The 25,389-nt window shown below is 37.3% G+C and overlaps 1 protein-coding gene across 2 annotated transcripts in view; it reads left to right on the forward strand.

The window, feature by feature from the left end:
* Window positions 1-236: 236 nt before the first annotated feature.
* LOC115917977 (protein FAM193A-like) overlaps window positions 237-25,389 on the forward strand; it is a 38,154-nt gene continuing 13,001 nt past the window's right edge. The window contains exons 1-6 of one of the 2 annotated variants that reach the window (XM_030986085.1): window positions 237-523; window positions 3,787-3,849; window positions 17,933-18,088; window positions 19,575-19,664; window positions 23,308-23,614; window positions 24,709-24,974. In XM_030986085.1, coding sequence (XP_030841945.1) covers window positions 386-523; window positions 3,787-3,849; window positions 17,933-18,088; window positions 19,575-19,664; window positions 23,308-23,614; window positions 24,709-24,974 — 1,020 coding nt within the window. In that variant the 5' untranslated portion in view covers window positions 237-385. Of the gene's footprint in view, window positions 524-3,786; window positions 3,850-10,005; window positions 10,254-17,932; window positions 18,089-19,574; window positions 19,665-23,307; window positions 23,615-24,708; window positions 24,975-25,389 lie in introns of those variants that run through there. The other variant, XM_030986086.1, reaches the window with a different exon arrangement.

The following is a 25,389-nucleotide window of genomic DNA, read 5'->3' on the forward strand; positions in this document are numbered from 1 at the left end:
GTAGCTGCGTAATAAAATTGATAGTCTACATTCCAAGTAATTCATCATTTGCATGAGTATATAATCGCCAAATTGTAATTCAAATATGCAATAACTCGACAATTTTTTTTTTGGTATTTATTGATAGATATATTAGTAACATAAAAATTGTAATTACATGTTTAACATATTCTTTTTCAGGACTTCTACAGTAATGTATTAATTAAAATGTATGAATCGCAACTATGTAAGTGTAGGCTGCCATATTGGCGAGGAAAATGCTAAGGAGCGCCTCTTATGTTTACAGAAAAACATTACGAATTTACGTCGTTCATCGAAGTAAATCGAGTCTTGAAATATTTCATTGTATAACTATAATATCACGGAAGTAGATTGAGGATTAATCATGAGTTCTTCTGACAGCAAACGCTCCAAAAGACGGAGAAATAAACGAGGTGGTGGGAATAGTCGTCCAGCACCTGCTACTGCTAGCAGCGGCAATGCTAACAACACACAGACTGCTAATGCGAAGGCAGATGGGCAGGTAAGCGAATGTGCGCTGTCTGTGTGATTGTGATAATGATAGAGTGACTGACTGAGCTGAGCTGAGCCGTGTTAGGAATGTTGATGTTTCTATGATTTGCCGAAAACTAAAGGCTCAATTTGACACTCCTTGATAAAGTAGAGTCGTAGTTTAAATTGAATGACTGAGGGATGAAAACGGTATGGTAAAACTAAAAAGTAAGACCGTTTATTAAACGGTCAACAGTAGGGACAGGGGCCAGGGGCGCTGGTCCGAGAATGAGGATCGTCCGCACAAACAAGGGTATCCTCGTAAGCGCGGACAAATCGTGTCCTAAAAAATAAGGGGCGACCGCATTTGCACCCACGATCCTTATTACTGATCTGCGTATTGGCGATGCGAAAAAAAGATTCCGTGATGATGCTCCATGAGTCGACGCTTGTCTCACTTACGCAGCAGAGAGACTTTCACGTTATGAACGATAAATCCTTGAGAAGACGGACTTCTCATAAAAGTAGATTGTTTTCGCATTGCCAGCGCGTTGATCGGTAACCCTACACCTGCAGAATGCTGAAGAAAAACAAATGTTCGCAGACGATCCTTATTTTTTAGGACGCGATTTGTCCGCGTTTATGAATATGAGCTGAGGATATATCCTCGTTTATGCGGACGGTCATCATTCTCGGACCAGCGCCCCTACTGGTCACTGCAATTCAATGGAACTTGAAGTTGGACATATTGGAAGGAGATGGAACATGTCAATGAAAAGAGAGCTTGGCTCCTTTTGCTTTGCAGTGGAGTTCCACACTTATTGATATCGTTTCATGTCATCGTTTTCCAAAGTCTTGTCAAAATATCACAATTAAGAGCAATAATGCAGACTATTTTGAAGATGTGTCTAAGTAAAGAAACTTTTAATTTGTATCATTCTATGAGATAATGAGTGATGGTGTAAACTTACAATTTGAAGATTTTTTAATGAAAAAAGGTATTATCTAAAACTGAAATGATCTGTTCTCATGTTTCTCTTTGCTGTAGCGCTGGACATAATGACTTAAAAATATGTATGTTTGTAGCAATCTGGGCAGCATTTCAAGTAGACCTGCAAGTTTGTAGACATCCCATCGAAATTGCATATTGAACTCACACACGCTTCAAAACTTCAATGGGATGTTGCCAAACTTGTTCTTGTGACTATTTCGTGAAGCGATGACCTGGTAGGCTGGTACAGGTATCTATTTTGATACTTGTACATGTAGGCTGTGCAGAAAGACTTCTGAAAATATGCTATTTTGCTAGCTGATTTAGTGAAGAAATAGAAAATGAAATTTACTTGCTGTTATTGCATGATTATTTTGATGTGGCTCCTGTAAGCATAAAAATGTGTAAATTCCTGTCTTTCTTCAATTCATGGTTCCTATTTATTTTTCATCAAATAATTTGTGTCCTTTTTCTATCTTTTCTCTCTCTATCTGTTCCCCATTATAAAAACACAACAACAACAACAACAACAGAAAAGTTATGGAAGGGGTTGGGGGGGGGGGGGAAGAGAGGGAGGGTGAAAGGATTTTGTAGATGTTTGAAACATGTAGGGAAATGTTTAAAAGAAAGCTGTCAACATTAGCGGTACCCAGATTTTTATTATACATGTAGGTGATTAGATCCTAGACTGGGAACCAAATATTATATTTAAAGATAGACTGTCTGGAGTTTCTCTAGTTCTACATTGTAGGTAGTGAGTTAGAATTCACTCACTCAGGATTTGGTCACATTCACGTCTCATTTTATGTCTCATCATTGCTTTGTAACACTCACAAATTTCCTTTGCCCCCCCCCCCCCCAAGATACAATATTGACCACCCCTACATCAACACAATGCATATACCGGTACATGTACAAGTATAATTCTTGCTACATCAACTGCTTTATTTTGCCATAGAGGGCAGCACCAGCCATGGGTATATTTGGCAAAGACACTTCCGGTTCCCACTAAGCACACACAAATACCATGGGTCTAGAACTGGAAAGATAAAACTATATTTTTGAAACCAATAAATTATGATTATGATGATGCAGTCAACATCAACGATCAAAGTCTGTAGAACTTAGCAGGAATTATAAATATGTTCTATCTGTGAAATTTAAACGTTAGCAGTGTCCTAGTATCAAAATTATGCAAGGAAACCTGTTTGCTTTCTAGACTTCACTGTCAGACATGATTGATTAACTGACTGACATTCTCTTTCCTTTGTTAATAACATACATGTACATAAAATGATCTGTGAAGGGTACACTTTTTGTATAAAGTATAAGTTTTTCAACTTGGTGCTCAGAAAGAGATTTGAAATCACTCAAAACATCGACATCATGGTAGGTAGAGAATAAGTCTTGGGTTCATTCCTTGCATCTAGTCTTGTTTCAATATTCATGTGGATTTTCACGACTTTATCACAAAAATAATCACCTAGGTCATTCACAAACTTATGTTTATCAGTATTACAAGGTATCAAAGGTTGTTTTTTTGACATGCTCATCAGAGACTTGACAACATTGAATAGCTCCTTTTGATTATCCTTATTTTCCATGATAAAATTTCTGTGATATTTTCTACAAGCTTTGCATTTCGAACTGACTTACATGTATAGTTGTCCCAACCACTATCGGCCCTAGTTTTCAACCAATGCTTTTCAGCCTTTCTGTTTTTCCTTTTTCTGTCCTGACACCGTCGGTATATCACGTTACTTGGGGACTTATAAACTATATATATGTGCCTGTTTAGTAAAAACATGTATACATACATTGTACATGTACAGTACATGTATGTAGAAGTGTCGTGGTAGAGTGGATATGTCACCGGACTGTTGATCACAAGGTCCGCGGTTCAAGTCCTGCCGCAGCACTAATATCCTTTGGCAAGACATTTGCACTCCCCACCAAGGTGTTCTGTAAATGGGTACCCGGTAGGATGCGAAAGGCTAATGTGCTTAGATTAGCAATTGTGCACTTGTAAAAATGAGGCCTGGCTGGAATGCTCCCCAGGGAGTGGAGAATGTGCATACAATACTTTGCATGCAGGTACATTTGTAAGCCTAAATCCGATGACCGGGGCAATAATATTTATCTGTAAATCTCTTTGAGAGGGCCTGCGGTCCAGGAAAGCGCTATATAAGAACAAGCTCTTATTATGTACATTGTTTTTGTAAGACTTGTCTTTAACATTTCATGTTCATTGTGTAGTATTCCTTTTATTTAATTTCTTCTCATTTTTTCTCTCTTATTTGTAGGTACTAACTACCATACCAGTTCCCAGTTCATTGACAGATTTGGACTTAGATAACATTCCACAGGTAAGAGCAATGAAAAATAACCATCATTAATTGCAAGTTCTTCTTCTCCATGATGAAACCAAAGATACAATGGAGATCCATGTTCTTGATGTAAATTTCTTGGTATTTCTTTATTTTTAGTAACACTTTACGTATCTTTACACAGTAGATAGTAACACTTGTTTAAGTACCTTTACACAGTGGATATGAAATAACAGGTTTACAGAAATTATGTTTTGATGTAAATTCTCATTCTTATTTTGACTCCACCCATCACTGTGTGTTGGCCTTTTAAGTACTAAAGTACTTTTGAGTTACTTTTGAGTTTTGAAAATGTGAAAGTCCTTGAGTTTTTGTCAGTTCAAGCTTATTATGACCCCTGTTTCCTTTAACTTACCCTCTCTAGACAGAAAGGGAAATAGGTTTGTAGTTGCACCTTGTGTGTTATGATGATGCCTTTAACACAAACACTTCCATAGTGCAGTTTCATTGTACAGTATGTATACGGGGCCCTGTTTCACAAAACTTTGTATCAATAACAAATGCTAAATTTCTCTGAATTTTTTTCTCTCAGCCAATCAAATCCCACAGTTTCAGTAGCTGATTTAGGTATTGTAACTTGTTACTGATGAGTGATAACTAGTTTATGTGAAACAAGGCCCAGAGATCCAGAGAAAGGTGTTTGAGAAGAAAATGGGTCGATGGAGGAATTTGACATTAAATCACTGAATTAATTCATATTGTGACAAATAACACTTTACCTCTTGGCAGTCATCGTTCCTGCGTGCTTTCAATCAATATAATATTGTTGCATAATGAGCTCAAAAAGGGAAACCGATGGATCAAGAGATCCTGGACCCTGCCAAACAGGAAATAATATCTTGTCTGGGCAGTTCATGTGAAAGATGATACGCTTGTAGAGCCAAAATTCAAATTGTTTTGAATGAAAGGAAACTGAGAGTTGGTCAAAATGACCTAGAGATACATGTAGACAGAAAGAGGAAAAAAAGGGGGAAATGGGGAGGGGGCATGTTGATCTACAGTGTACATGGCATTTCTAGGCTAAAGAGAAATAGGCTCCCACAGTTTTTATGTTCTGTGCCTCTTTATTCAATAATATTGATGTCTGAATGCTAGATAGTGGGAATCATATTTTCTCTGAAAGACTTGATTTTTACACATTGTACGTGTACTTCACTTTTCAGCCTTTTAGAACAGCATGAGAAGAGTCTTTGCTCAAGGCTCCTCGGTGGAAAATATGTATAATTTGTAACTGGTTTTCCCTCACATACTGTACCTCCTTTTCTCAAAACTTCTTTTGCAAATAATTTTCAGGACAATCATTCCATATTTTGTTGTTTGGCTTAATAACTTTTGATTCATTCAGAGCTCTAAAGCAACATCTGTTTTTCTTGGAAGACCATATGGTGTGTGATGAAAAAAAGAGAAATGAGCTTTAAAATCCTCAAATCCGCAACATAATGTATATATTGAGAGGTTCAAAATCTTTATTTTCCATTAAAATTTACAATTTTTAAAACTTTTGGCAAAGATCCTACACATGGATATTGTTTTTAGAGACATTACAGTTTTTTAGAACAATGTAGCATTACATGAAAACTATTTTTGTTGCCAATTTGAAGAACAGTATGTGACCAATTTATTTAACCCTGGCTTATAATAAATCCTGTCCTGAAAGTGAAAGAGTGAAAGAAAAACCACTGATTTCAACAAAAGACACAATGACCCCCTTAAAATGAATCCAAAGCCAGGTGGTATATTTGCTTGACATTCAACAATGGCAAACTGGTGAACTTTGCTATCAGTCATGTTGATGATACACGCAAATCCAGGGACGTCATCAGCACATCTACATGTACATGTAAATTTCACATCAAAACACAGAAAGTAAATACTGGCATACATGTAAGACCCAAGAATTTTCTTTCACTAGGTTCTTGTTGCCCCCTCCTACATGTATTTTTCAGTATTTTTGTTTGAACATTATAATGATTTGAGGAAATCTGGACAATAAACAAAGATGAGTTTTTCCTCGTCTCGTTTTAACCATAGCAGTTCAGTAGTTTAATTTTAAAAAAAAGTAGTGTTTAATTGACCAAGTAGGATTCACATACTCTTGGGAAAACAATATCAAATAACATTGAATCCCCTCCTCATTTTTTAAAAATCTGGAAAAAAAAACGTATGTTTAGAATTCAATTACCTTACATGAAGAAAGTAATGGTTGCCCAATGCCAAGAGTTGCTTGTGGGTAAAATAAGTGTGTTTCGGTTATGTAGACATGTTTCATCATAAATGTATGTGTTGTACATGTAGTCGTACCAGGGGGAAAAAGATGGAGAAGAAGAGTTCATCTTTTATGAATTCTTCTATGACGTCATCTAGTCAAGACAGAAAAAAACCAGTTGTCATGGATACTTACCAAAGAGAAACAAGTCACACTAAAACATTTGTGTTGTGTAATAATATAAAGAACTTAGTGCTGCCTAAAATAGAAAAGGAAAATGGCATTGAACATGACAGCAATATTTCATTACAATTTAAAGGGACCTTGTTCATGGAAAAACGGTTGGGAAAATTCAAAAATGTTTGGGAGAATATATTGTTTAGAGGCTGTCGCACCATACAGTGTAGATATCTTTGTGGTTTGAGAATTTTTCCCGGATTTGTTGCATGTTACAGGGTTAGTACAGTAAAAGGAATATAATAAGTCACATTTCATACAAAAGTTACAGTTTTTTTGTCAACCTTCAACAATGTTACCAAGTCACTTTAAGGCCAAACGTGAGGTGTTTTGATTTAACCAAGCTCATATATGTGAAAAGCCCAGCATCAAGTTGGACTCATTCAGTACAATGTGCAGGACGTTATTCATCTCATAATTCTCATGATTTAATTACATTGTAGATTATACATGTACATGTATACCGTACATGTACATGTATGTTGTTTCACTATTTCTTTTCCTGTTATGAGAGAAAAATACGAATAAACAGGAAACATGTTGAGATGAAAACTGATTAAAGGCTAATTTACACGAGAAGAAATATCATAAAAATAAAACCAAAATCAAAAAATTGTATGAAGATAACATTTTAACAAATTCATTTTGTTCCCAAAGTCATTTTAATTTGATGTACGAAATTCACACAAAAAGCACCTGATACTGTAATTATTATCTGCAATAAACATGTAAATATGTACCGTTTGTATGTATGAAATTAGTAAAATGTCCTTGTCATAATAAAAGTTATCCTTGTCATAATAGACACTCTGTAATGTGTAATCTTTAAAGTTTACAGATGAGGGGATACATGCACTGTACATGTGCAAGTATCTTGTATTTCTTTTATGAACTACTGTAAGTGAAAGGTAAAAAGAAAGTATTTTGCTGTCATATGCTCGTGTACACTCAGGACAAGGACATTGTAATCTTACCTGGAGGCATACATGTGTTGTGTGTACGCTATACATTCTACACTCTTTTGTTGAGTGTACATTGTACATTCTTTTGTCAGTAATCTCCTAGATAATGGGTACAATGGTCAAGCTAGTCTACAGGAAATTCCCCTTGGTAAACACAAAATCCACAGGTCATGCATTTTACAAGGAAACATTAAATTTACTGTACATAATGTCTGTGCATAAAGACTGCTTACACATGTACATGTACATACTGTATGTGTACCCCCTTGAACTTGATATCAGTGGTACTGTGAAAAATATAACGACATTTTTGAGGATGCTATGGACAGAGGATGGTATCGAAATTGTTCAGACTTTTTATTTTCAAAATTTCAGCTTGCAGTTACTTTTTTTTTAATGGGAAAAAGTTTGGTGGAGCAGTTGAGGAAGGGAAATTATTCATTACGTGGAATATGAAATCATATCATAAACAGTCAGATTTATTCCAGGGGATTTTGCAGGAAGTTGTGTTGTATTAAAAAAAAATATATAGTTTCATGTGTATGATAAGCAGTATTAACAAAATCTTGACTTTAGACTTGTTTACAATTTCTCTATACAAGTATATGTAGCTTTTACAATTAACTTTGTGGGTAAGCTTTAGAGAGCAAATTATATTTCTAATTTTACTAATACAATGAGAGTTTAGCGAAGTCAAGTGTAAAATTGCATGTACATGTATACACTGTACATGTATGTGTTGTAAGGTAAGGTAAGCCATGTTTGTCCTACCCTAATTTACAACTAATGTTTTCAATTTAAATTTTGACTAGTAATGTAGTATCAGTTACAATATTCCTGACAGGTGAATAAATAATTTCGATCGGTGCTTCACAAAGGCATTTTTTAATACATGTACATTACAAAAATGGACTATTAACCCAGACAAGATCTTACCATTTAATTTTACTAGGGTTTGGCCTTGTAACAAATGAACTTGGAAGCATTAGTTTTTCCAAAATAATCTAACATTTTGCATGTTCGTGTGAATTAAAATACATGGCATGTAATTTGTGGGGGCTATCGTTTGTTGTGCATTGTAGGCAGATAGGCAGACATGCACAATACTTCAGATTCTGAGAACATTTTCTGATGTTCATGTGTTCATCTTTTGTGAAGAGCTGTGCATGTTGCTGACTGTATTTTGACAGGACTTCTGAAAATCATGTGCTCCCTCAACACACAGATATTGCTGTGTATAGATAGATACATTATGTGTGTACGTAGCACAATCAACAATGTACTTGTCGTGCATGAATGTTTCAGCGCACATTGTGCCCAATACACTGCACTCTCTATGCTAGTATACTGTGTGTGTGTGTAAGTGAGTGTGCATAACACAATAGCTATTGGAAGGATGACACATCCCCATACAGTTCCCACATGTCCAAATAGTACCGACTCTACCATGTAACATTGCACATGAATGATGAGCTTGTGGTCTGGTGAGCTGAACACCTCTCTAGCCACAGCCCATGTGTACTTGTAGTAGAAGACCTCTTTTTTCCTTTTTTCCCCTTTTTTAAAATCAAATTTGTATTGTTGGGTTGGTGGGTGTGTACATGTACAAGTGCATGTCATTTTTTCCCCTCCATCTTTGTTGACTATAACATTTGCAATATAGGCTGTGGTAAACATGTCATACTGTACATGTACAGATATATATATATATGTATGTCAATTTAGTATTGGAATGATTTTTTCTTCTGGGGGGGGGGGGGGGAGGTTTGGTGTACATGTATGTAGTGCATGTTACCATTTAACTAGCAGCCCTGTTCAGAAGCATATAAGCTGATATTCAATTATATTCTCCTTTTAAATCCAACTCATATTTTCTAAATTCTATCATCTTGTTTATTATAAAGTCTTGCATGCAAATATGATGTGATAATTTAGTCACCACCACCATCAGGAACAATCTTAACTTAGGGATATACATGTACATGTAGTCATTACTAGAGTACAGTATTTTTATAGGAAAATTAGAAATTAAGAGTTGAGGGAAAATATTAAATGAACGCAAATATTTTTTTCATTAATTCAAAGTGAATAAAAATTAGGCCTACATTACAAATACCTGCTATGCATTTAGGCCTATACATTTACCTCCGTTTTCACGGCGTAGCCATATCATAGGCAGTATGCTGTATCTACTATCACATTAATAAACAAAAATCCATGTTTTTATCAGCAAAATGTTCTTTTTAAAATCTCCTTGTGGACTATTATAAACTCCTTGCTTTTTTCCTTATAGCCACATGTGCCCGATAGAATCCTATATTTAGCATTCAGCATTTATCCTTACTCTTTAATTTTTTTTTCCTTGAGCCCCCCTCAGTCCTCCCCTCTATGTTTTCATCCAAAGCACCGAGATTTTCCCACGACCCTACTCTGCTTTATACCCGGGCATTCGCAGACACTACTACCCACACACCACAATGCATACAGTGTGTGGCAGCCTGTATCATGCACCATACACACATTCCTAAGGGGCGCGAGTGCTCCAATGTACATTACACATGGCATATACAGACTATGCAACAACCAACGCAAGTCTCTGCATGCGTGTATGTGTGCAATGCATATGGGCTAGTTCATGTGTGACCGTTATTTGCACTTGTGTTTACAAGAGAATCCTAGCTGGCTCGCTAGAGAGGCTGAGGGTTGTACTGTATCAGCAGTAAGGGAAGTATAATACATGGAGACATGCATTGAATGGTTCCATAACCTTTCCTGCAAGTGCATAGATATCTACAGTGCCATCGGAACGAGATACATCATACAGGCCTCCAGGAAACACCCATAGAACTCCGTGTGTAAGGAACGAGGCAGAGTCTTGTGGAAACGGGAATTAAATTGATCATTCTACATGTGAATCTTCAGTTGCACTTGATACTATGCATCATATACTGACTAGGACGCTCCCTTTGGAGTACATGGTAATGCTTCTTTGTAGCGTAATATTAGGTTGACTGGCTTCTTGAAAATGATCCCATTATATATATCTTCTTGTATTGATGTATGGATTATTTTCTGATGTTTGTTGATTGTTTTGCAGTAATTATAAGCTTAGTGTACTTGTAAAGAATAAACAGAACTTGTGAAATGTGCTAACATATTTGTTTTGACGTCAGTAAGGATCCTTGATATTAAATTTTTATATTCCAATTTAGACTGATCAGGAATGTTGAGTACACATACAGTATGTACATTTCACAGTGTCTTTATTTATTGAAGGTATCCTTAACTCTTGAAAGTCTCCAACAGCGAACAGACCCCTAGCACTTTTTTGTTGTTGTTTGCATTGTAGATCATCAGTGCTAGTTTAGATATTGAGTTTGTCCTAGTTTATGAAATACATATGACTCTAAATTACACTGCAAAAATGCAGTACGCAGGTACGTCTATGCAATACATGTATGCTCTCATGAATGTGGCCTGCCAATATGTGCATATTTTTCACATTGTGGGACCCCAAATGGAGTCTGAAATATAGGCACCTTGCATTTACCCATCGGAAGAATAGCAAGATGCTTGTCTGTAGTGTGAATTACCAATTTGTGTGAATCGCTTCTTCAGGCATACCAGATGGTCATTTTGTTTCCATCACATCAGGTCGTCAAGTGTGTTGACCTTCATTAGAGGGAACGGTCAGACATCTGTGAAATGCCAAGAGGAAGTGTGTGGGTTCATTTACGTAGAAATAGAACAGATGGACACAATACCTTTCCAAATAGCCTTCATTCATCATGTTTTGTAGGGTCCATGCAGGGATATAAACTCACATATCCCTGGTCCATGCTTACAATCATGGACGTATATTTACATTTACAAGTAGATCAATGTTTATAATATATGTATTGAGGACAATTTATGACAGCATTGTTGTTATACTGTACCATTTGCCAACCATGTAGGTTTCACGACAGATTAATTTTGGTGCTACCAACTACATGTACATGACTGCTTCCAGAGTTATTGAGTTGCTCATTCTTTCAGCTTCAGGGAAAAAAAAAATCGGAGGCTACTTTTCAAGCTTCCCTGCATAAAAATAAAATTTGTTTTGCATTGAACTCTATGCAAATTTACGGGGGGCTCTTTTCTGATTTTCGGGGGCTCTTTTGGGCATTTCGGGGGCAAATTCGCCCTGAGCCCCCGTGTGTTTTTTTCACTGTTCAGCTTCAAAGCAATATAAGCTATGTTCACAGGGTACCGTCTTACTAAATGTTTGCGGAACCTCAAAAGTTATAAGGAACGATCAACGAACCATGACGAGGGTTGGCACAGGACCCCTAGTACTCAGAGCTAACCACAAGCTGGGGAAAGCATTCAATTAGCTCTAGGACTTAAAGCTCTCCAATTTAGCAGAAACTTGCTGCAAGTTCAAAGTAATTCCCAAGTAGGCATCAAATTTTGCTACTGTGTGTGCATGATATGTACACACATGAATTCAATGTCCCACCAAGTCTGGTGAAAGCCAGTTACAATGTGTGATAAGATGCTCTTAGAAACTGCCAATTGTATATACCCGTATTTGCCGGCGTAAAGGCCGCACCCCCGCATAGGCCGCACCCCCAACTTTGACATTTCGTAGAGAAAAAAAAAAAAAAAAGGAAAAAAAAAAAACGGACCAAAGAAAATAATTGTAATTTTCCCGTAGAACTCTATTTCTCCTACAAACTAATACCAAAATTATCAATCATTTTATAAATTTACAGGAAGTTTACCTAAGAAATGATCGTAATTTAGCAAATCTTCATCGATTTTTAGGCAGATTAGCACATTCATGGGACACTAGAGGGCGCTTCGCATGCATACAGAAACCAGAATGGCCAACCTATCGCAGGGTGGAAGCATGGTGGAAGGATGTTTTTTTTTTTTATAATGTTATCCGGTCTTACCCCTATCGTACCGTCAAATGGAGAAAATAAACAAGCTTTTGTATTGTTATTAGAGATCTACCGAGGTTAGTTTGTCGCTTTAATTAATTAGATAGTCTCAATTATAATTCAGAATTATCTTACTGAAAAGTTAACAACACCGATGATTGCGCTCTGTGCATCTCCGAAGGTGCGTTGGATTTGTTAGCAACTCCAGCCCCGTAGCTCCCCACCACAGAGTGTGTGAGTAAGGTACCAAAATCATACCTTACTCACACACTCTGTGGTGGGGAGCTACGGGGCTGGAGTTGCTAACAAATCCAACGCACCTTCGGAGATGCACAGCGCGCAATCATCGGTGTTCTTAAGGACATTTTTACAACTTTACAAGTACGAGTTTCTGGTCAGTTTTCTTCTTATTTCTTTGGTTGCACAACGATTAAAAAGATAACTTCTTCAAATTTGCTGCTGACGTGGTTCAGAAAAGATCTTGTCCGATGTGTTTTCAAGTCAATTTTGTTAATATATTTTGTTGTATGAAGTTGCCTACAAATAATGGACGTGATGTTTTGACCGCTGAATTTTGTTGTTGTTGCGTATACGCCGCACCCCGACTTTTTGATTTTTTCTCACCCGAAAATACTGAGGCCTTTACGCCGGCAAATACGGTAATGGTATACCCTGCAATGGAAATCCTCTGCATTGGTAATTCCCACACTTGTCATAGGGCCAGGAATTTGACCTCACTTTTCAGTCGGATCAGGGATACTACCGAGAACTGAAACTATGTGTATATGTTCTTGTACATGTACATGCAGCTCTCATTTCCATTTCATTTAAAGCCCTTTCCCATTGCCCTGTATGAAATAATAAATCACTTTCTTTTCCATTGCGGAGTAGAGTAACATAACATGTACAGTACTGTACATGTACGTGTCATAGACCCACCCCATCAATCCTTGTAGTTGTACAGTAGTCTCATGGTGCAGACTTGAATTTGATAATTCAATGATTTGATATGATCCAACTACTCCGGAGTAGGTTTGTTGCTTTTTGTTGTATCTGTGGACGAGAGACCCACCCCCTTGACACATTAAAAAAAAAAAAATGCTACATGTAACGTTGCTAATGCAGAATGCCTCACCCACAGTCCCACACCAAATGAAATTATTAAATAAACTAAGCATGTGTATGTAGACATGTAGAGCGCCCATCTATCCCTTGCCCCTCAGCTCATCTACAAGTACATGTACATGTATGTTTGTCTGTCGCTGTCTCTTTCTCTGTCCCTTTCCCTTTCTCTGTCTCCCTGTCTCTCTCTCTTTCTTCTTTCTACTTTATTTTTGTCTTCCTGAGATGTGAAGAATCTATTTTAGTGCTGTAGCCGAACCGCCGAACCGAACGGAAGTTCGCCGAACATGGCACTTCCGAACCGAACCGAACCAAACCGAACGCAAAGGCCTGGTTCGGATGTTCGGCAGAAAAATATAAAAGTTTTTGCAAGCTAATAAACTTGCCATTTTGTACCTAATTTTCATGTCATGATTGCTCATTTTATATTTACTTTTTTCCCATTTTCCGCCTTTGTGATTTATGCCTATCCAGGGGTGGGCGCGACTTCACTGGCGCCATTTAAATCCCAAATCCTGACCATGCTACGTCGCGATCGTAAGCCATTTAACAAGAATACATGTGCGTGATCAAAATATGTTCAGCTCAAACCCCTTCAACAAAAAATTAATATTTTAATTGTAACAATATCGGACAAATTTTACAATATAAATAATGAAATATATATATATTATAGTATGGTATTTATTTATTTATTCAGGAAAAATAGGGATTTTATATTTTTCCTATTAAAAATCAAAACTTATACAAAACAGTTATTGACGAGCCTGAATTTTTATTCAAGATGGCAGCTTTCATGACTCTAACATTAGACAACAACTGTCTTGGAAAATCTTTAAAAAATATCATTTATTGACAAATTGAAAACATGATTCATTTGAAATTGAAAATAAAACACGATTCAAGACGGAAATACGAATGTAAGTAGTATTTTTCTTCACAAATAATTACGTTTAAAGCAGTGGCTATAATGCTGCTTGCTATTATATTACCGAACTCTGCCGAACCGAACCGAACACGAACATAGCGTCGGACTTACAGCACTAATCTATTCTTAGGCCTTTGTTATAGTCATTGGAAGAGCAATACTAAAAGTGCATTTTTCAAGGTCACTTACATTACATGCACTACGTCTACTTTGCGTTAGTGATGTATGCTCCTTGAACTATAATGCCTTCGAATGATTATTCATTATTTTTCTGCAAAACAATGTAACGCATATTTTGTAAATCATTGTGTTTTCTGACCAATAAAACAAGATAAAAAAAGATTACACAAAATAATATGCCTTCGAATACATTTGAAGATCTGTATTTTGAATTAGGCTTCTGAGTTCCAGATGGAATGTCATCGTAATATTACAGGTAAATGCCTGATTAAAGCGTGTGCTGTATTGTGCAAATGTCAGAGGTACCTTGTTGCCTGCCACTACAATTTTCCATTTTTGTTTTCTTTGGATCTCCCTCCCTCCCTCCCTCCCTCCCTCACCCTCTCTCTCTTTCTGTCTCTTTCTGTCTTTAGATACATCTTTTGCTTTATGTGACACGGCCCTTTTCATATGTGATTTCAATGGATATTGTATAAGATATCAGAATTCCAAACGAATATGAAAATGCATAATTCTGTAGAGCCTCTTCTCCATACAAAGTGCTTAAGAAAGAGAAGAGGAAGAAAAAGAGAAATGGCTGTACTGTATTAGTATTTCAAAGCGATTTACTTTTTTTGCAATTGATGATAAATGGAAGTTAGCAAGTTCATGGATATTACATTGTATGTATTCAATCTACACAGGTTTGAATCAGTTAGACCTACACATGGTTATACTGTTTCCTTACTACATGTATATTATTACCATCCTCCTGTTCCTACATGTACTCTGTACTGTAGTTCCATCGACACGGAGATGGATGATGAAATATTGATTGGAGACCGACCTTTGAAATGAAGGGTAAAAGTGAAGTATAATTTGTTGCAGAAGGCTAAGGTCAGTTGACTGTAGAAATAAGACGCAATTCTGAGCTGGACGGCATCAGTTTATACAGCTCCATCTCGTCATCTTGAGGGTAGCACTGCCATATATCTTCCTGTAGCCCCTCCCATTTTGCTTTATATCTGTCTACCCCTCTATACTGATCGTATATTTTACTACATTTTTTAGAAAAGCGATGCTAGATAATTTTTGTTTTAATAAGAAATAAAATCAGATTCACATATTGCAGTGTACATGTGTATTTGCTTATGTAGGCAATAAACATTCATATTTATGTACAGTACATACAAAGTGACAGTGTACATGTACATGTATGTACCCCCATTGTGTCGTAGCTCTGAATTCATGACATCACCATTGTATCATTTGTTTAAACTGGGATTTCCCCAAATGCAAAAGATTGCATTATTACCAACGCAAAGGGGAAAATATCTTTAAGAGTACATGTACAGGTGTACATGGAAGGAATTGCATTATTCCTCATTAGTATGGCCCCACGTTAAGTTTAAGGATTCTCATGAATTATTCTGACCTATATGTACTGTAGATGTAGATATTCTCGTGCCCCCCCCCCCCAATCAATTTGCTGATTGCTCCCTGCACAGCCACCCTCAAAGGTTTGTGCAGATCACGGACAGACAGGTGTCTATGTTAAGCCTCGGTCACAAATGCCATTACGAACTGCTACGAACGCCTTACAAATGATTTTCAGACAATGGAAGTTCGGGAAGACAATGGTAAAACGGAGATTTGCACGAAATTATCGTTCGTACAAACCTTTGTGACCGTAGCATAATGTACATGTACATGTAAAAACTGTACAGGCACATGGTGGCTCAGGCATAGGCCCGTGGGTTTTTTGCTTGTCTGATGCATGCTGGGGTTTACATCCTGGGCCTGGGACATGAATTACATGTATGTGTTACATTTCATTGTTCAATATTCTATTAGACTTAGAGGAAGGGAAAAGATAAAAACAAAACAAAACACAAACTGATAACTTATATTTACACCTATAGAAACGCAGGCCCTGTTTCATAAAACTTGTTGAATCAATAACAAATGCTAAATTTCTGTAACATCTTTGCTCTCAGCCAATCAAATGCCACCATTTCAGTAAACTGTCATTGTAACTTGTCATTGATAACAAGTTTTATGAAACATGGCCCAGGTGCAATATGGTGTGAACAAGTACACTGAACCACCACAGCACATGGAGATTTACTCATTCCTGTACGTTTCTCCTAAGGAATTTTAGAAATGCAACATGGGGAAAAAAGAGCTGTCAGTCATAGTTGAGGTTGGGGGCAGAAGAAGGGTATAGGAAAAGGGTACAGGGAAACTAAGGATACAAAGTATAGGAGGCTGACATTATTTGCTTACGGATGAGATTACGTATACAGTACATGAACGTATACATGTTTGTAGGTTAGGATTGGGGCGATGAGGGGCAACATTAATCCACAACTTTGCAGTCTTGACCACAGATTTGACATGTAAATATATTTGTTAAAAACATTTTTGAGCATTTTTTAAAACTATGTACATGAACGAGTTGAATTTAATTTGTCCTCAGTAAAATGAGTTTGTATTCAGGAATGCCCATCTTTTACTTTCCATTATATGCATAAGCCTGTAATGAAAATTTTCATAGAAAGAATTACTTGTAAGCAGTTTTGAAATGGTAGCAGCCATGCAATAAAGCAGTATGTGTACAGTACATTGTCAAATTTAAGAATTGTAGGAAACTCAAAAGTTCTAGAAACAGTGCTTTACATGTAGGAAATGTGAAAACAATTGTAGCTGATATTTGTTTTAAATTTCAAGAAATCTTGGAAAAAAACTTGCCAATTTGCAGGAGAAAACAAAAAGAGGACAGACAGAAAGAGAGATTGGCCTTGCTGGTATCCCTTTAATTTGTTGTCCCAGACGGCTTCCTGTTTGGCAGGAATTTTGCCAATGAAGGAGAGAGGATGAATCAAACATTACGCCAAGTGCCAATGTTTTCATCTTATTAAATGAACCGTAGTCTACTTTCAACTGCCAGATGTTTTTTTTTTTTTTTTTTTTGGGGGGGGGGGGGGGGGGGGGAATCAAGGTGCATCATGAAATTCATGTGTGTAAATAATACAATCATTGTTTACAAGGGGAAGAAATTGTGCACTAACTTCGTCATTAGTGTTTATGCATGGCTAATATTGGGCATTAATATGGATTGGAGATTTGGAGGAGGGCTGTGAAATTGACACCAACATTCATGATGGTTAATTTTGTTAAATGTGAGCAGCATTTAATAAGGCTACATACATGTAGTACATTTGTAGATCAATTCAGAGAGACTATTTTCTTTGTGTTGTAAACAATTCACATTGTAAACAGCTTTGCATGACTTTACAAGTTGTAGCATCTAGGCAAGGAAGGAATAAACTATTACATGTATGATTGATGAGCAATGTTTTTTTCCAAAGTTATTTTTTATTTTCTACATTTCATGCAGCACTACCATGATTGATAGCGGGTGCTGATTGCTTGATTTATGATTTTAAAAAAACAACTTTGTCTGATGTTAAAACAATTATCATTACAATAAAAATTTCTTTTCACTTTTGTCTTGCAGCCGATGAGCCAGATGCCTCGCAGTCACAACCCCTACCTGGACAGAGAGCATTGCCTGCTATGTCGCCGTGAGAGGCCAGACCCTCCAGCTAATCGCATCCCCCCTGGGGTCGGAGGAAGTGAGAAGGAAAACAACAGGCAGTTACCCATTACACAGGTAGGAAGCTGTGAGGGATGGAGAGTGGAATGGTCGGGGAAATTTCAAACTTACTGACAAGTTTTGACCAGATGCCTTTTGGGACGCATTTGAACCGTTTGGTAGCATTCATGCATATTAAAGATTTTGCTGATTTTAATATGTTAACTATCTGCTAAAAATATTTAGCAAAGTGCATTCATGATGCACTCTGAAAATATGAAAGGTACCATAATTTTCTTGTAATTTGGTTTTGAGGAAGTCATACCCAGTTTGTTTGTACATCCATGAAAATGTTCAAGGTAATAACACACAATCAAGGAAATGTCATTTAGGAAGGTGTGATCCTTCAGTTTCTGTACATTTCCTTGTATTTGTTTACCAAGAAGATGGAGGGAGGGAGGGGGGAGGTAAAAAGTGGAACAGCTCACATATGTACATTTAACCAAATTATTCATACCCTTGTAATTTTGATTCCCCCCCCCCCTCCCGTAACTCAAGAATGACAAGTGGACTTGTTGAATTAGGGCTGTTGTTGAATACTGCTACATGTAAGCTTTAAAATGTCACATTCTCAAGAAACATAAATCAGGAATATTTATTTTTTCACATACTTGGAAAATTACAAAACTTAGTAAGAGTATGAATAATTTAGTTGTTGACTATTATACACATGTATAAAATGGTATGGTAAGACATTGAGAAAAATAAATATTTGGGTTAGCATTACATATCAGTTGTGACAAGAGAATGTGTGAGAATGAGATTGCAGTGAAATTGAAGCTGCCCCTCCCTACAAAAATAAGAGAAAAGGGGAGGATATCTCATGAATACATACAAAACCAGGAAAAAGCATGGTACCTGTAGAACCTTGATTATGCAATATGCATGCATATTGTGAGTCATATTGCATTTGCCATGCAAAGTACATCTTCATCATTTTGGCAGTGTACATTAATTTTCCCATGACTTATGTGTGAACTCTCCTTGTGAGTTGGCTAGAGCTTGCCTGTTGTGCATTCAATTTAATAATTGGCATGAATATGTATAGAGGAGGTAGTGTACTCTGTGAGAGATAAGGAGTGTGTACATGTACATTTTTTACTACTTGATGCAGAGAGGTAAACAGAACATTGTGATAATGTGACAAACAATCAAATTGATGCAACATATCTTTAGAATGTTCAGCCTGAATGAGATAGAATTTGCATAAATTAAAAGGATTGTACAGTTCCCCCTCCCCATTTCCTCAGAACATGCCCCTTCCCCAATAAACTCGTCCCCATAATCAGGGCTCCACAATAACATTTTTGTTTAGGGTCTGGACTTAAATTTGTTTGGCCTGTATGTAGTGGGCCCTTTGTAGAAATTAAGAAATTTGGGGGCCTGGACTTTGATTTGGGGCGCACATGTGTCCTGGGGTGCCTGTTTATAGTGTCAAGCTCTGCCATAACGATTACTTGCAATTTTATGCCTTTTTTATCTTCTTATTTGTCTTCATGTAAAGATGCCCCTTTGGTTGTGTCCCGACTGCCGTCGTACTGTAGAGGAGGAAGAGGCTCATTCCACCAAAAACTTTGGTCCATCAGCCATTGGGGTAAGTCAGAGGAGGGCTCCACCCTCACCAAGATTGTACTTGCCGTCTTACTAAGAGCAACATAATCTTGTTAAAATACCCTGTTATGGGCAAGTTGGTTTCAGTTACTTTTTAAAGTTTTGACTTTTGATAAGAAAGAGCTTTGGGGCTGGGTTTTACATTTTAGTAGGATTTGGGCCAATTTGATTTTGAAGAGAGAAAACATTGCACTACAGGAGTTAATCTGAAGAGTAAATCTTTCTAGCTGCCCGTAGAGGGAGGTATTGGTCTAGATTTAGTATAAATCTTAGAACAAGAGTGCAGGTAAAATCTTGAAATAGGAGGTAGGCCTACATGTATGTTTCTTTACAACCATTATTAAAATGCTCTTTTGTTATTGTGATCTATTTAGATATTTTTCTTGCTAGACCAATATGCATTTTTAAATGACTGCCGTATGTTAAAGGTAAAGACCAGTTATGGTCATGCGACTGCATTGTGAAAGAAACGTTGTGGAATCGATCAGAAAAGGTTGATCATCTAGCATCTAGCATCTGCAAGGTTCTGGAATCATTAAAATGATAAGAAATTTGGCCCATTCTTCGTAAAGTTACAAGCACTATACACAGAAAGATGTATATGGGACTACCCTATATCTCTCGCAGACCATGAGAGAAACACATTTACCAAATATATGAATTAGTAGGCGGTTTCCCGGCAAATTTTTTATCATCATGTATTAGTCAAAACATATCCTTTCACATGATTGGTAATGAGAGCTTCCATTTCATTTTTTGAAATTGGGGCGTTTCCAATACTGGTCTTTACCTTTAAACGTACATCTAAATTCAAACAATTTGGTCGTGACGTAAAGCAGATTGATTTAATTAGACATTGAATTTGGAGAATACCTCTCAATAGTGAAATATGTCCAGAATAGAAAGACTACTCCTTTTGAGTCATTACAAGAAATGGGCTCAGTAAACTGCACTGGTCAGGCCACCAGTAAAAATAAACTTTGATTTGATAGTAAACATATTCTTTTGTAATGGCATTTACAACATGCTTGACTGGTCATTGGTTTGTTCATGTAGTTGAACTTAATTAGATGCAGCTACTTTTCAAAGTTGACCTGAAGTTATGAGATGGCTCATATTGTGTGACAAATACATCCATTTCCCCCAAGCATATACTGCGATCCTCTATTACTACCCACCGATGAAGCATTTGTAGAGAAACCCTCCTGAACCTGAAAGAATTGTCTCGGCTTTTGTGTTCTCATTTCATTGACATTCAGGAAGTTACTTTGACACTATTTATAGTTAGTAATCAGGGAGTCACAGCGTCAGGTTTCCTTTTTCTTTTTTCTTCTTTCTCTCTGATTGGGAGGGTTAAAGCTTTAACGTTCTTGTTGATGAGTCAACTCAAGTGCCCACAGGAGGCCGATTCCCACTCATAAATACTCTTTTAAAGAAGACCTAAATATCTAGCATTATAAGCACACAGTAATCTTGCTGTTTGGTACTGTGAGTCTTTTCACCAAATGTTTGCAACATTGATTGTACCAATGCAATACGCATTTCAGGTAAAGCAAGAAGATTTGTACTTGCTGTATTAAAATTCTCTGCACAATATCATGTGCGGTATATACTTGCTGTCTTATTAAAGAGAAAGAAAACCCAGGATTAGATCTTTAGAAGTCATGGGTCTGTGCGATCCAGTGAAAAAAAGAGCAGTGAGCGAATTAGCTCTGGAAAGCCCCCAAATAGCTCTTATAAACTGAAAAAAGAGCCCTGGTAATTAAAAAAACCCACATAAATATCACTCTGAGAAAAAACCTTTTTATCACCCCGAATCCAAAAGTAGCATCTGTGGACAGAAAATCATTTTTTACACTAGTGTGAATGTTTGCAAGAGTGCTTTAAAGGTACTATGTCCCATTTGCAGGCCAAACAAAAGAAAAAGTTAAATTCCAACTGCATTTGAAAGATAATACTAATTTAGAACTTCCCCCAAAAGGGTGGGGCTTGAAAATTTCTTCAAGTGGGAAAATAACGACTATTAGTTGTCAAATCGACTTTAGGGCTATAGAGCCCAAAAGTAATAGTCTTGATTTTCAGATAATTGTACCGAATGGTCATACGTTTTATGCTGCACAAAGATTCTATCAGTTTAATTTTGGCCATCACAAGAAGTGGGTTATTGATGTAGACAAATGCTCATGTACCCTTTACAACTCTTTTCATGTACGTTACTACCAAAGAAGAAAAAAAGCCAGTCAGTCACTCAATAGTGTCTGACAGTGAAGTCTAGCAAGTAATCGGGTTTCCTTGCATAATTTGAATATGAGGACACTGCTAACGTTTAAATTTCACAGATAGGACATACATGACATATTCATAGTTCCTGCAAAGTTCTACAGAATTTGAGGTTGGCTGCAAAAGGGACATAGTACCTTTAACAGCTCTAGATTTATGTTGGCACCACCTCCTGTGTTTATCAACATGAATTCAGAATAGTAGACAGCAAACTCGATGTACATGTACATGTACATGTATCTTGCCCAAAATTGAGTACTTTTCAAGGAACTATCTCCATGCTCCATGTATTGTGACATTTGTCAGGTGAGGGAAATGAATTTGTAATTGACAGTGGTTGATAATTGGAAGTGCCAGTATAACCAATATCTTGTGGTATTTTCTTAAATGTAACAACCTTCAGAGGCAAAAAATGGCAGTGACATTAGCCTATGAATATGTATTATATGTCACATGTACTGTAGAACAAGGGAATGCTTGTACATGAAGTGTGTAAATTATTTGATCACATCTTCTACACAATTTTTAAAAATTAGTGTTTATGACCTGAGAGCTTGGCAAAGGCTAGTCCATTATAGAAAAAATGCAAAAACCTACATTCTGGAAATTTGTGCCAGATATATTTCCTGTGGAGTATAAAGGAAGTTGAATTAAAAAAAAAGGAGGCTGCTGTACATTAGCATTTTTCTTATTCAGTTTCTATCCTATTGCTTGTTGGGCTCAATGTGGAAAAAATGTGTTTGATAAAAACTGTCTGTTTTCAATGTACTTGAGTCAAGTGTGGAGAACATACATGTTCAGAAATGGAACTAGGTTTTACTTTCTGATTAAAATGGTCTTGTATACTTTCATGTTATTCATCTGAATGGTACTTCTTAATTACAACAATCTCATATTCTTTAGTCTTTATGATGTGTTTTGGACTTTGTGATCTTAGTTATTTTATATTCTTTCAGCACAATGGTCTCTGTTTTAATAGACCAGTTCATGGTTAGCACATGTCCCAAATGACCCTGAATATCTACATATCTTCAAAACATGAAGAGGTCCCACTTTGTACATTTTGAAATGATCACTCTTACAGTGATGGAGGTGCTACATAATTAGCCTTTGTTTCCCCTTTTCAAAGAATACTTCCACCTGTGTATCATGGAGTGCACTGCTTGTGCATAAATGAATATTGATTACATAACTTTCATGAGCACGTATCCAGTATTTTGTCTCCGTGTATTTCACAACTTGGTTCGCAATGAACTTTATCTGCTCATGCTCAGACTGCAACTACATGTATGAATTGGCTTATTAATAGTCCCAATTGTATTATTCATAATATTTTATGTTCTCAGGAGTTGTTTCTACCTTCAGCGCCAGCCCTCATCACCGGTCTCCAGAACCTGGACGGAGCATTCAGCTCGTCCCCTGGGGGGATGGGAGGAGACTCCTCATCCGTGGTAACCAGTACCAGTGGAGGCAAGGGAGGAGGAGGGGTTGGAGGAGGGAGCGGAGACGGGCCGTGCCAGTGCGAGCCGTGTAGGGAGAGGAGGGAGATAGCAGCTGAGCAGGAGCATTCTCGACAGCAGCTGGGGGAGTGCTGGACGGAGCTCAGTCACCTGGTACGCTGTGTCTACTGGGAGGCGGGGACCTCCCTAACAGGTAGGCTGGCTGAACAACCTTGAATTTTTTCATACTTGATATAACTAAGCGTTACAATTTTTATCATTTTTTTTTACTGTATGTTGTTTTATCTATACCTGATGGTATCATACCTAAATTGATATATTTCACAAAATTAAACACAGGAGTTTATCTCACTAGAGTCAATGTAGCTTAAGTACAGGTTTGTTACAGGAATTATCCTTACTCTTGCTATCAACACATGTATCTGTATTACATGAATATGCTGGTATCCTATAACCAGACAGTTTTTCCAGATGTTATAATATGTGAGGGTTGCCCTAAAGTATGCCAGCTGTCTGTTTCATATTCTTGAGACAGCTCATGAGATTTTTCCAGCCAAAACTTGTAAACCACGCTGATCGCATTATCAATTAAAAAGGAGCTTGAAGAAAGGCCTTGCCCCTCCTCTGACACGCCCTAAAGATAAAGTGGAGTACAGTTCATGCAATTGCATATTCAAAGAATCTGTCAAGAAGTTATTACATCATAGGAAAGGTTGATATGTATGCGTATTACATTGCAAATTTACTACATCGAGCTGAAAATCAGAGTGGAAAAAAAAGAAAAAAAAACAACACATTTCCATGTATAGTAGGATTACACTAATGTGGAATCAAATTTGGTCCAAAGTTTTAAAATATGGGGCATTTCAAGAGCCAGCCTTTTGATGTGACATTGCTTCTATGATAACTTCTAAACAGAAATAGAAAGAATGAGATTGTTTACAAATGTTATTTCACCTCTACCACAACTTCATCTTCTCTTTAAATGGTGGTGGCTTCCTATTTGGTGCATTTCCATCATGCTCCTGGTGCTCCCACATTATTATCTCAGTCATAGCGGAGCAACAGGTATGTTGTGCTCCAGTATATGGGGTATCATTTACAATGTAATAGAGAATAGCAAACATATATCACTGCCTTGTCAGAGGATGTTGGTGAAAGAAAAGGACATTAGTGCCAGGCTAGGATTTGAACCCTCAATGCTTTGATTTAGAGTCAAGTGAACGAACCACTATACCTCGTCACCTCCATTTCAAAAGCCATTTCTTCTGTTATCATTTCTCATAGGTGAGGAGAGCACAACCAAGCTGAGTCTGCCGCGCATGAAGGAACTCGTCCATCGTCTCTGCGCCCACGACCCCCATCTACTCTACACGAGGCTGGAGGCGGAGGTGGAGGACTTCATCAAGGAGATGAGGGAGAGGCTACTCAAGCAGCTAGACGGGGGCTTTAGGACCCCACCCCTTGCCAAGCAGTTCATCACCATGCTCCTGGAGGAGTACGCGGCGCTATGTTCGGCAGCTCAGACGCTCCTCGCTATCTTAGAAGAGTTGGTGAGTTTTTTTGACAAAGTTAGTAATGAGGAAGTTCTTAGAAGAGCTGGAGTGCAAAGGTAAATGATATGTGAGATGTTGATTAGGCAGTTGAAGTTCATGGATCACATTACATGTGAAGAAGGACTAGAGAATCTTGCTTTGACAGGGAAAATTGTGGGAAGGAGGAGTAGGGAAAGAAGGAGGATATTTGGATGGACAGTCTGCAGAAATCGTTGGAAGAGAGAGGAGTGAAAGAACTGGGAGTGGTACTAATAGGGAAGGATAGAAGCTGAGGGTTGTAGAACAGCATGATGGCCCAAGTCAATCGATATCATATGACACTTAGAGAGAGAAATTGAAATCATGAACTTGGTCAATTGTGATTGGTTTGCTTGTTTGATATTTGCTTTTACCTGAAAGCTTAAAAGTTATC

This window comes from Strongylocentrotus purpuratus, unplaced genomic scaffold (assembly GCF_000002235.5).
Source record: "Strongylocentrotus purpuratus isolate Spur 01 unplaced genomic scaffold, Spur_5.0 spur5_scaffold_15, whole genome shotgun sequence".
Taxonomy (NCBI): Eukaryota; Metazoa; Echinodermata; class Echinoidea; order Camarodonta; family Strongylocentrotidae; genus Strongylocentrotus; species Strongylocentrotus purpuratus.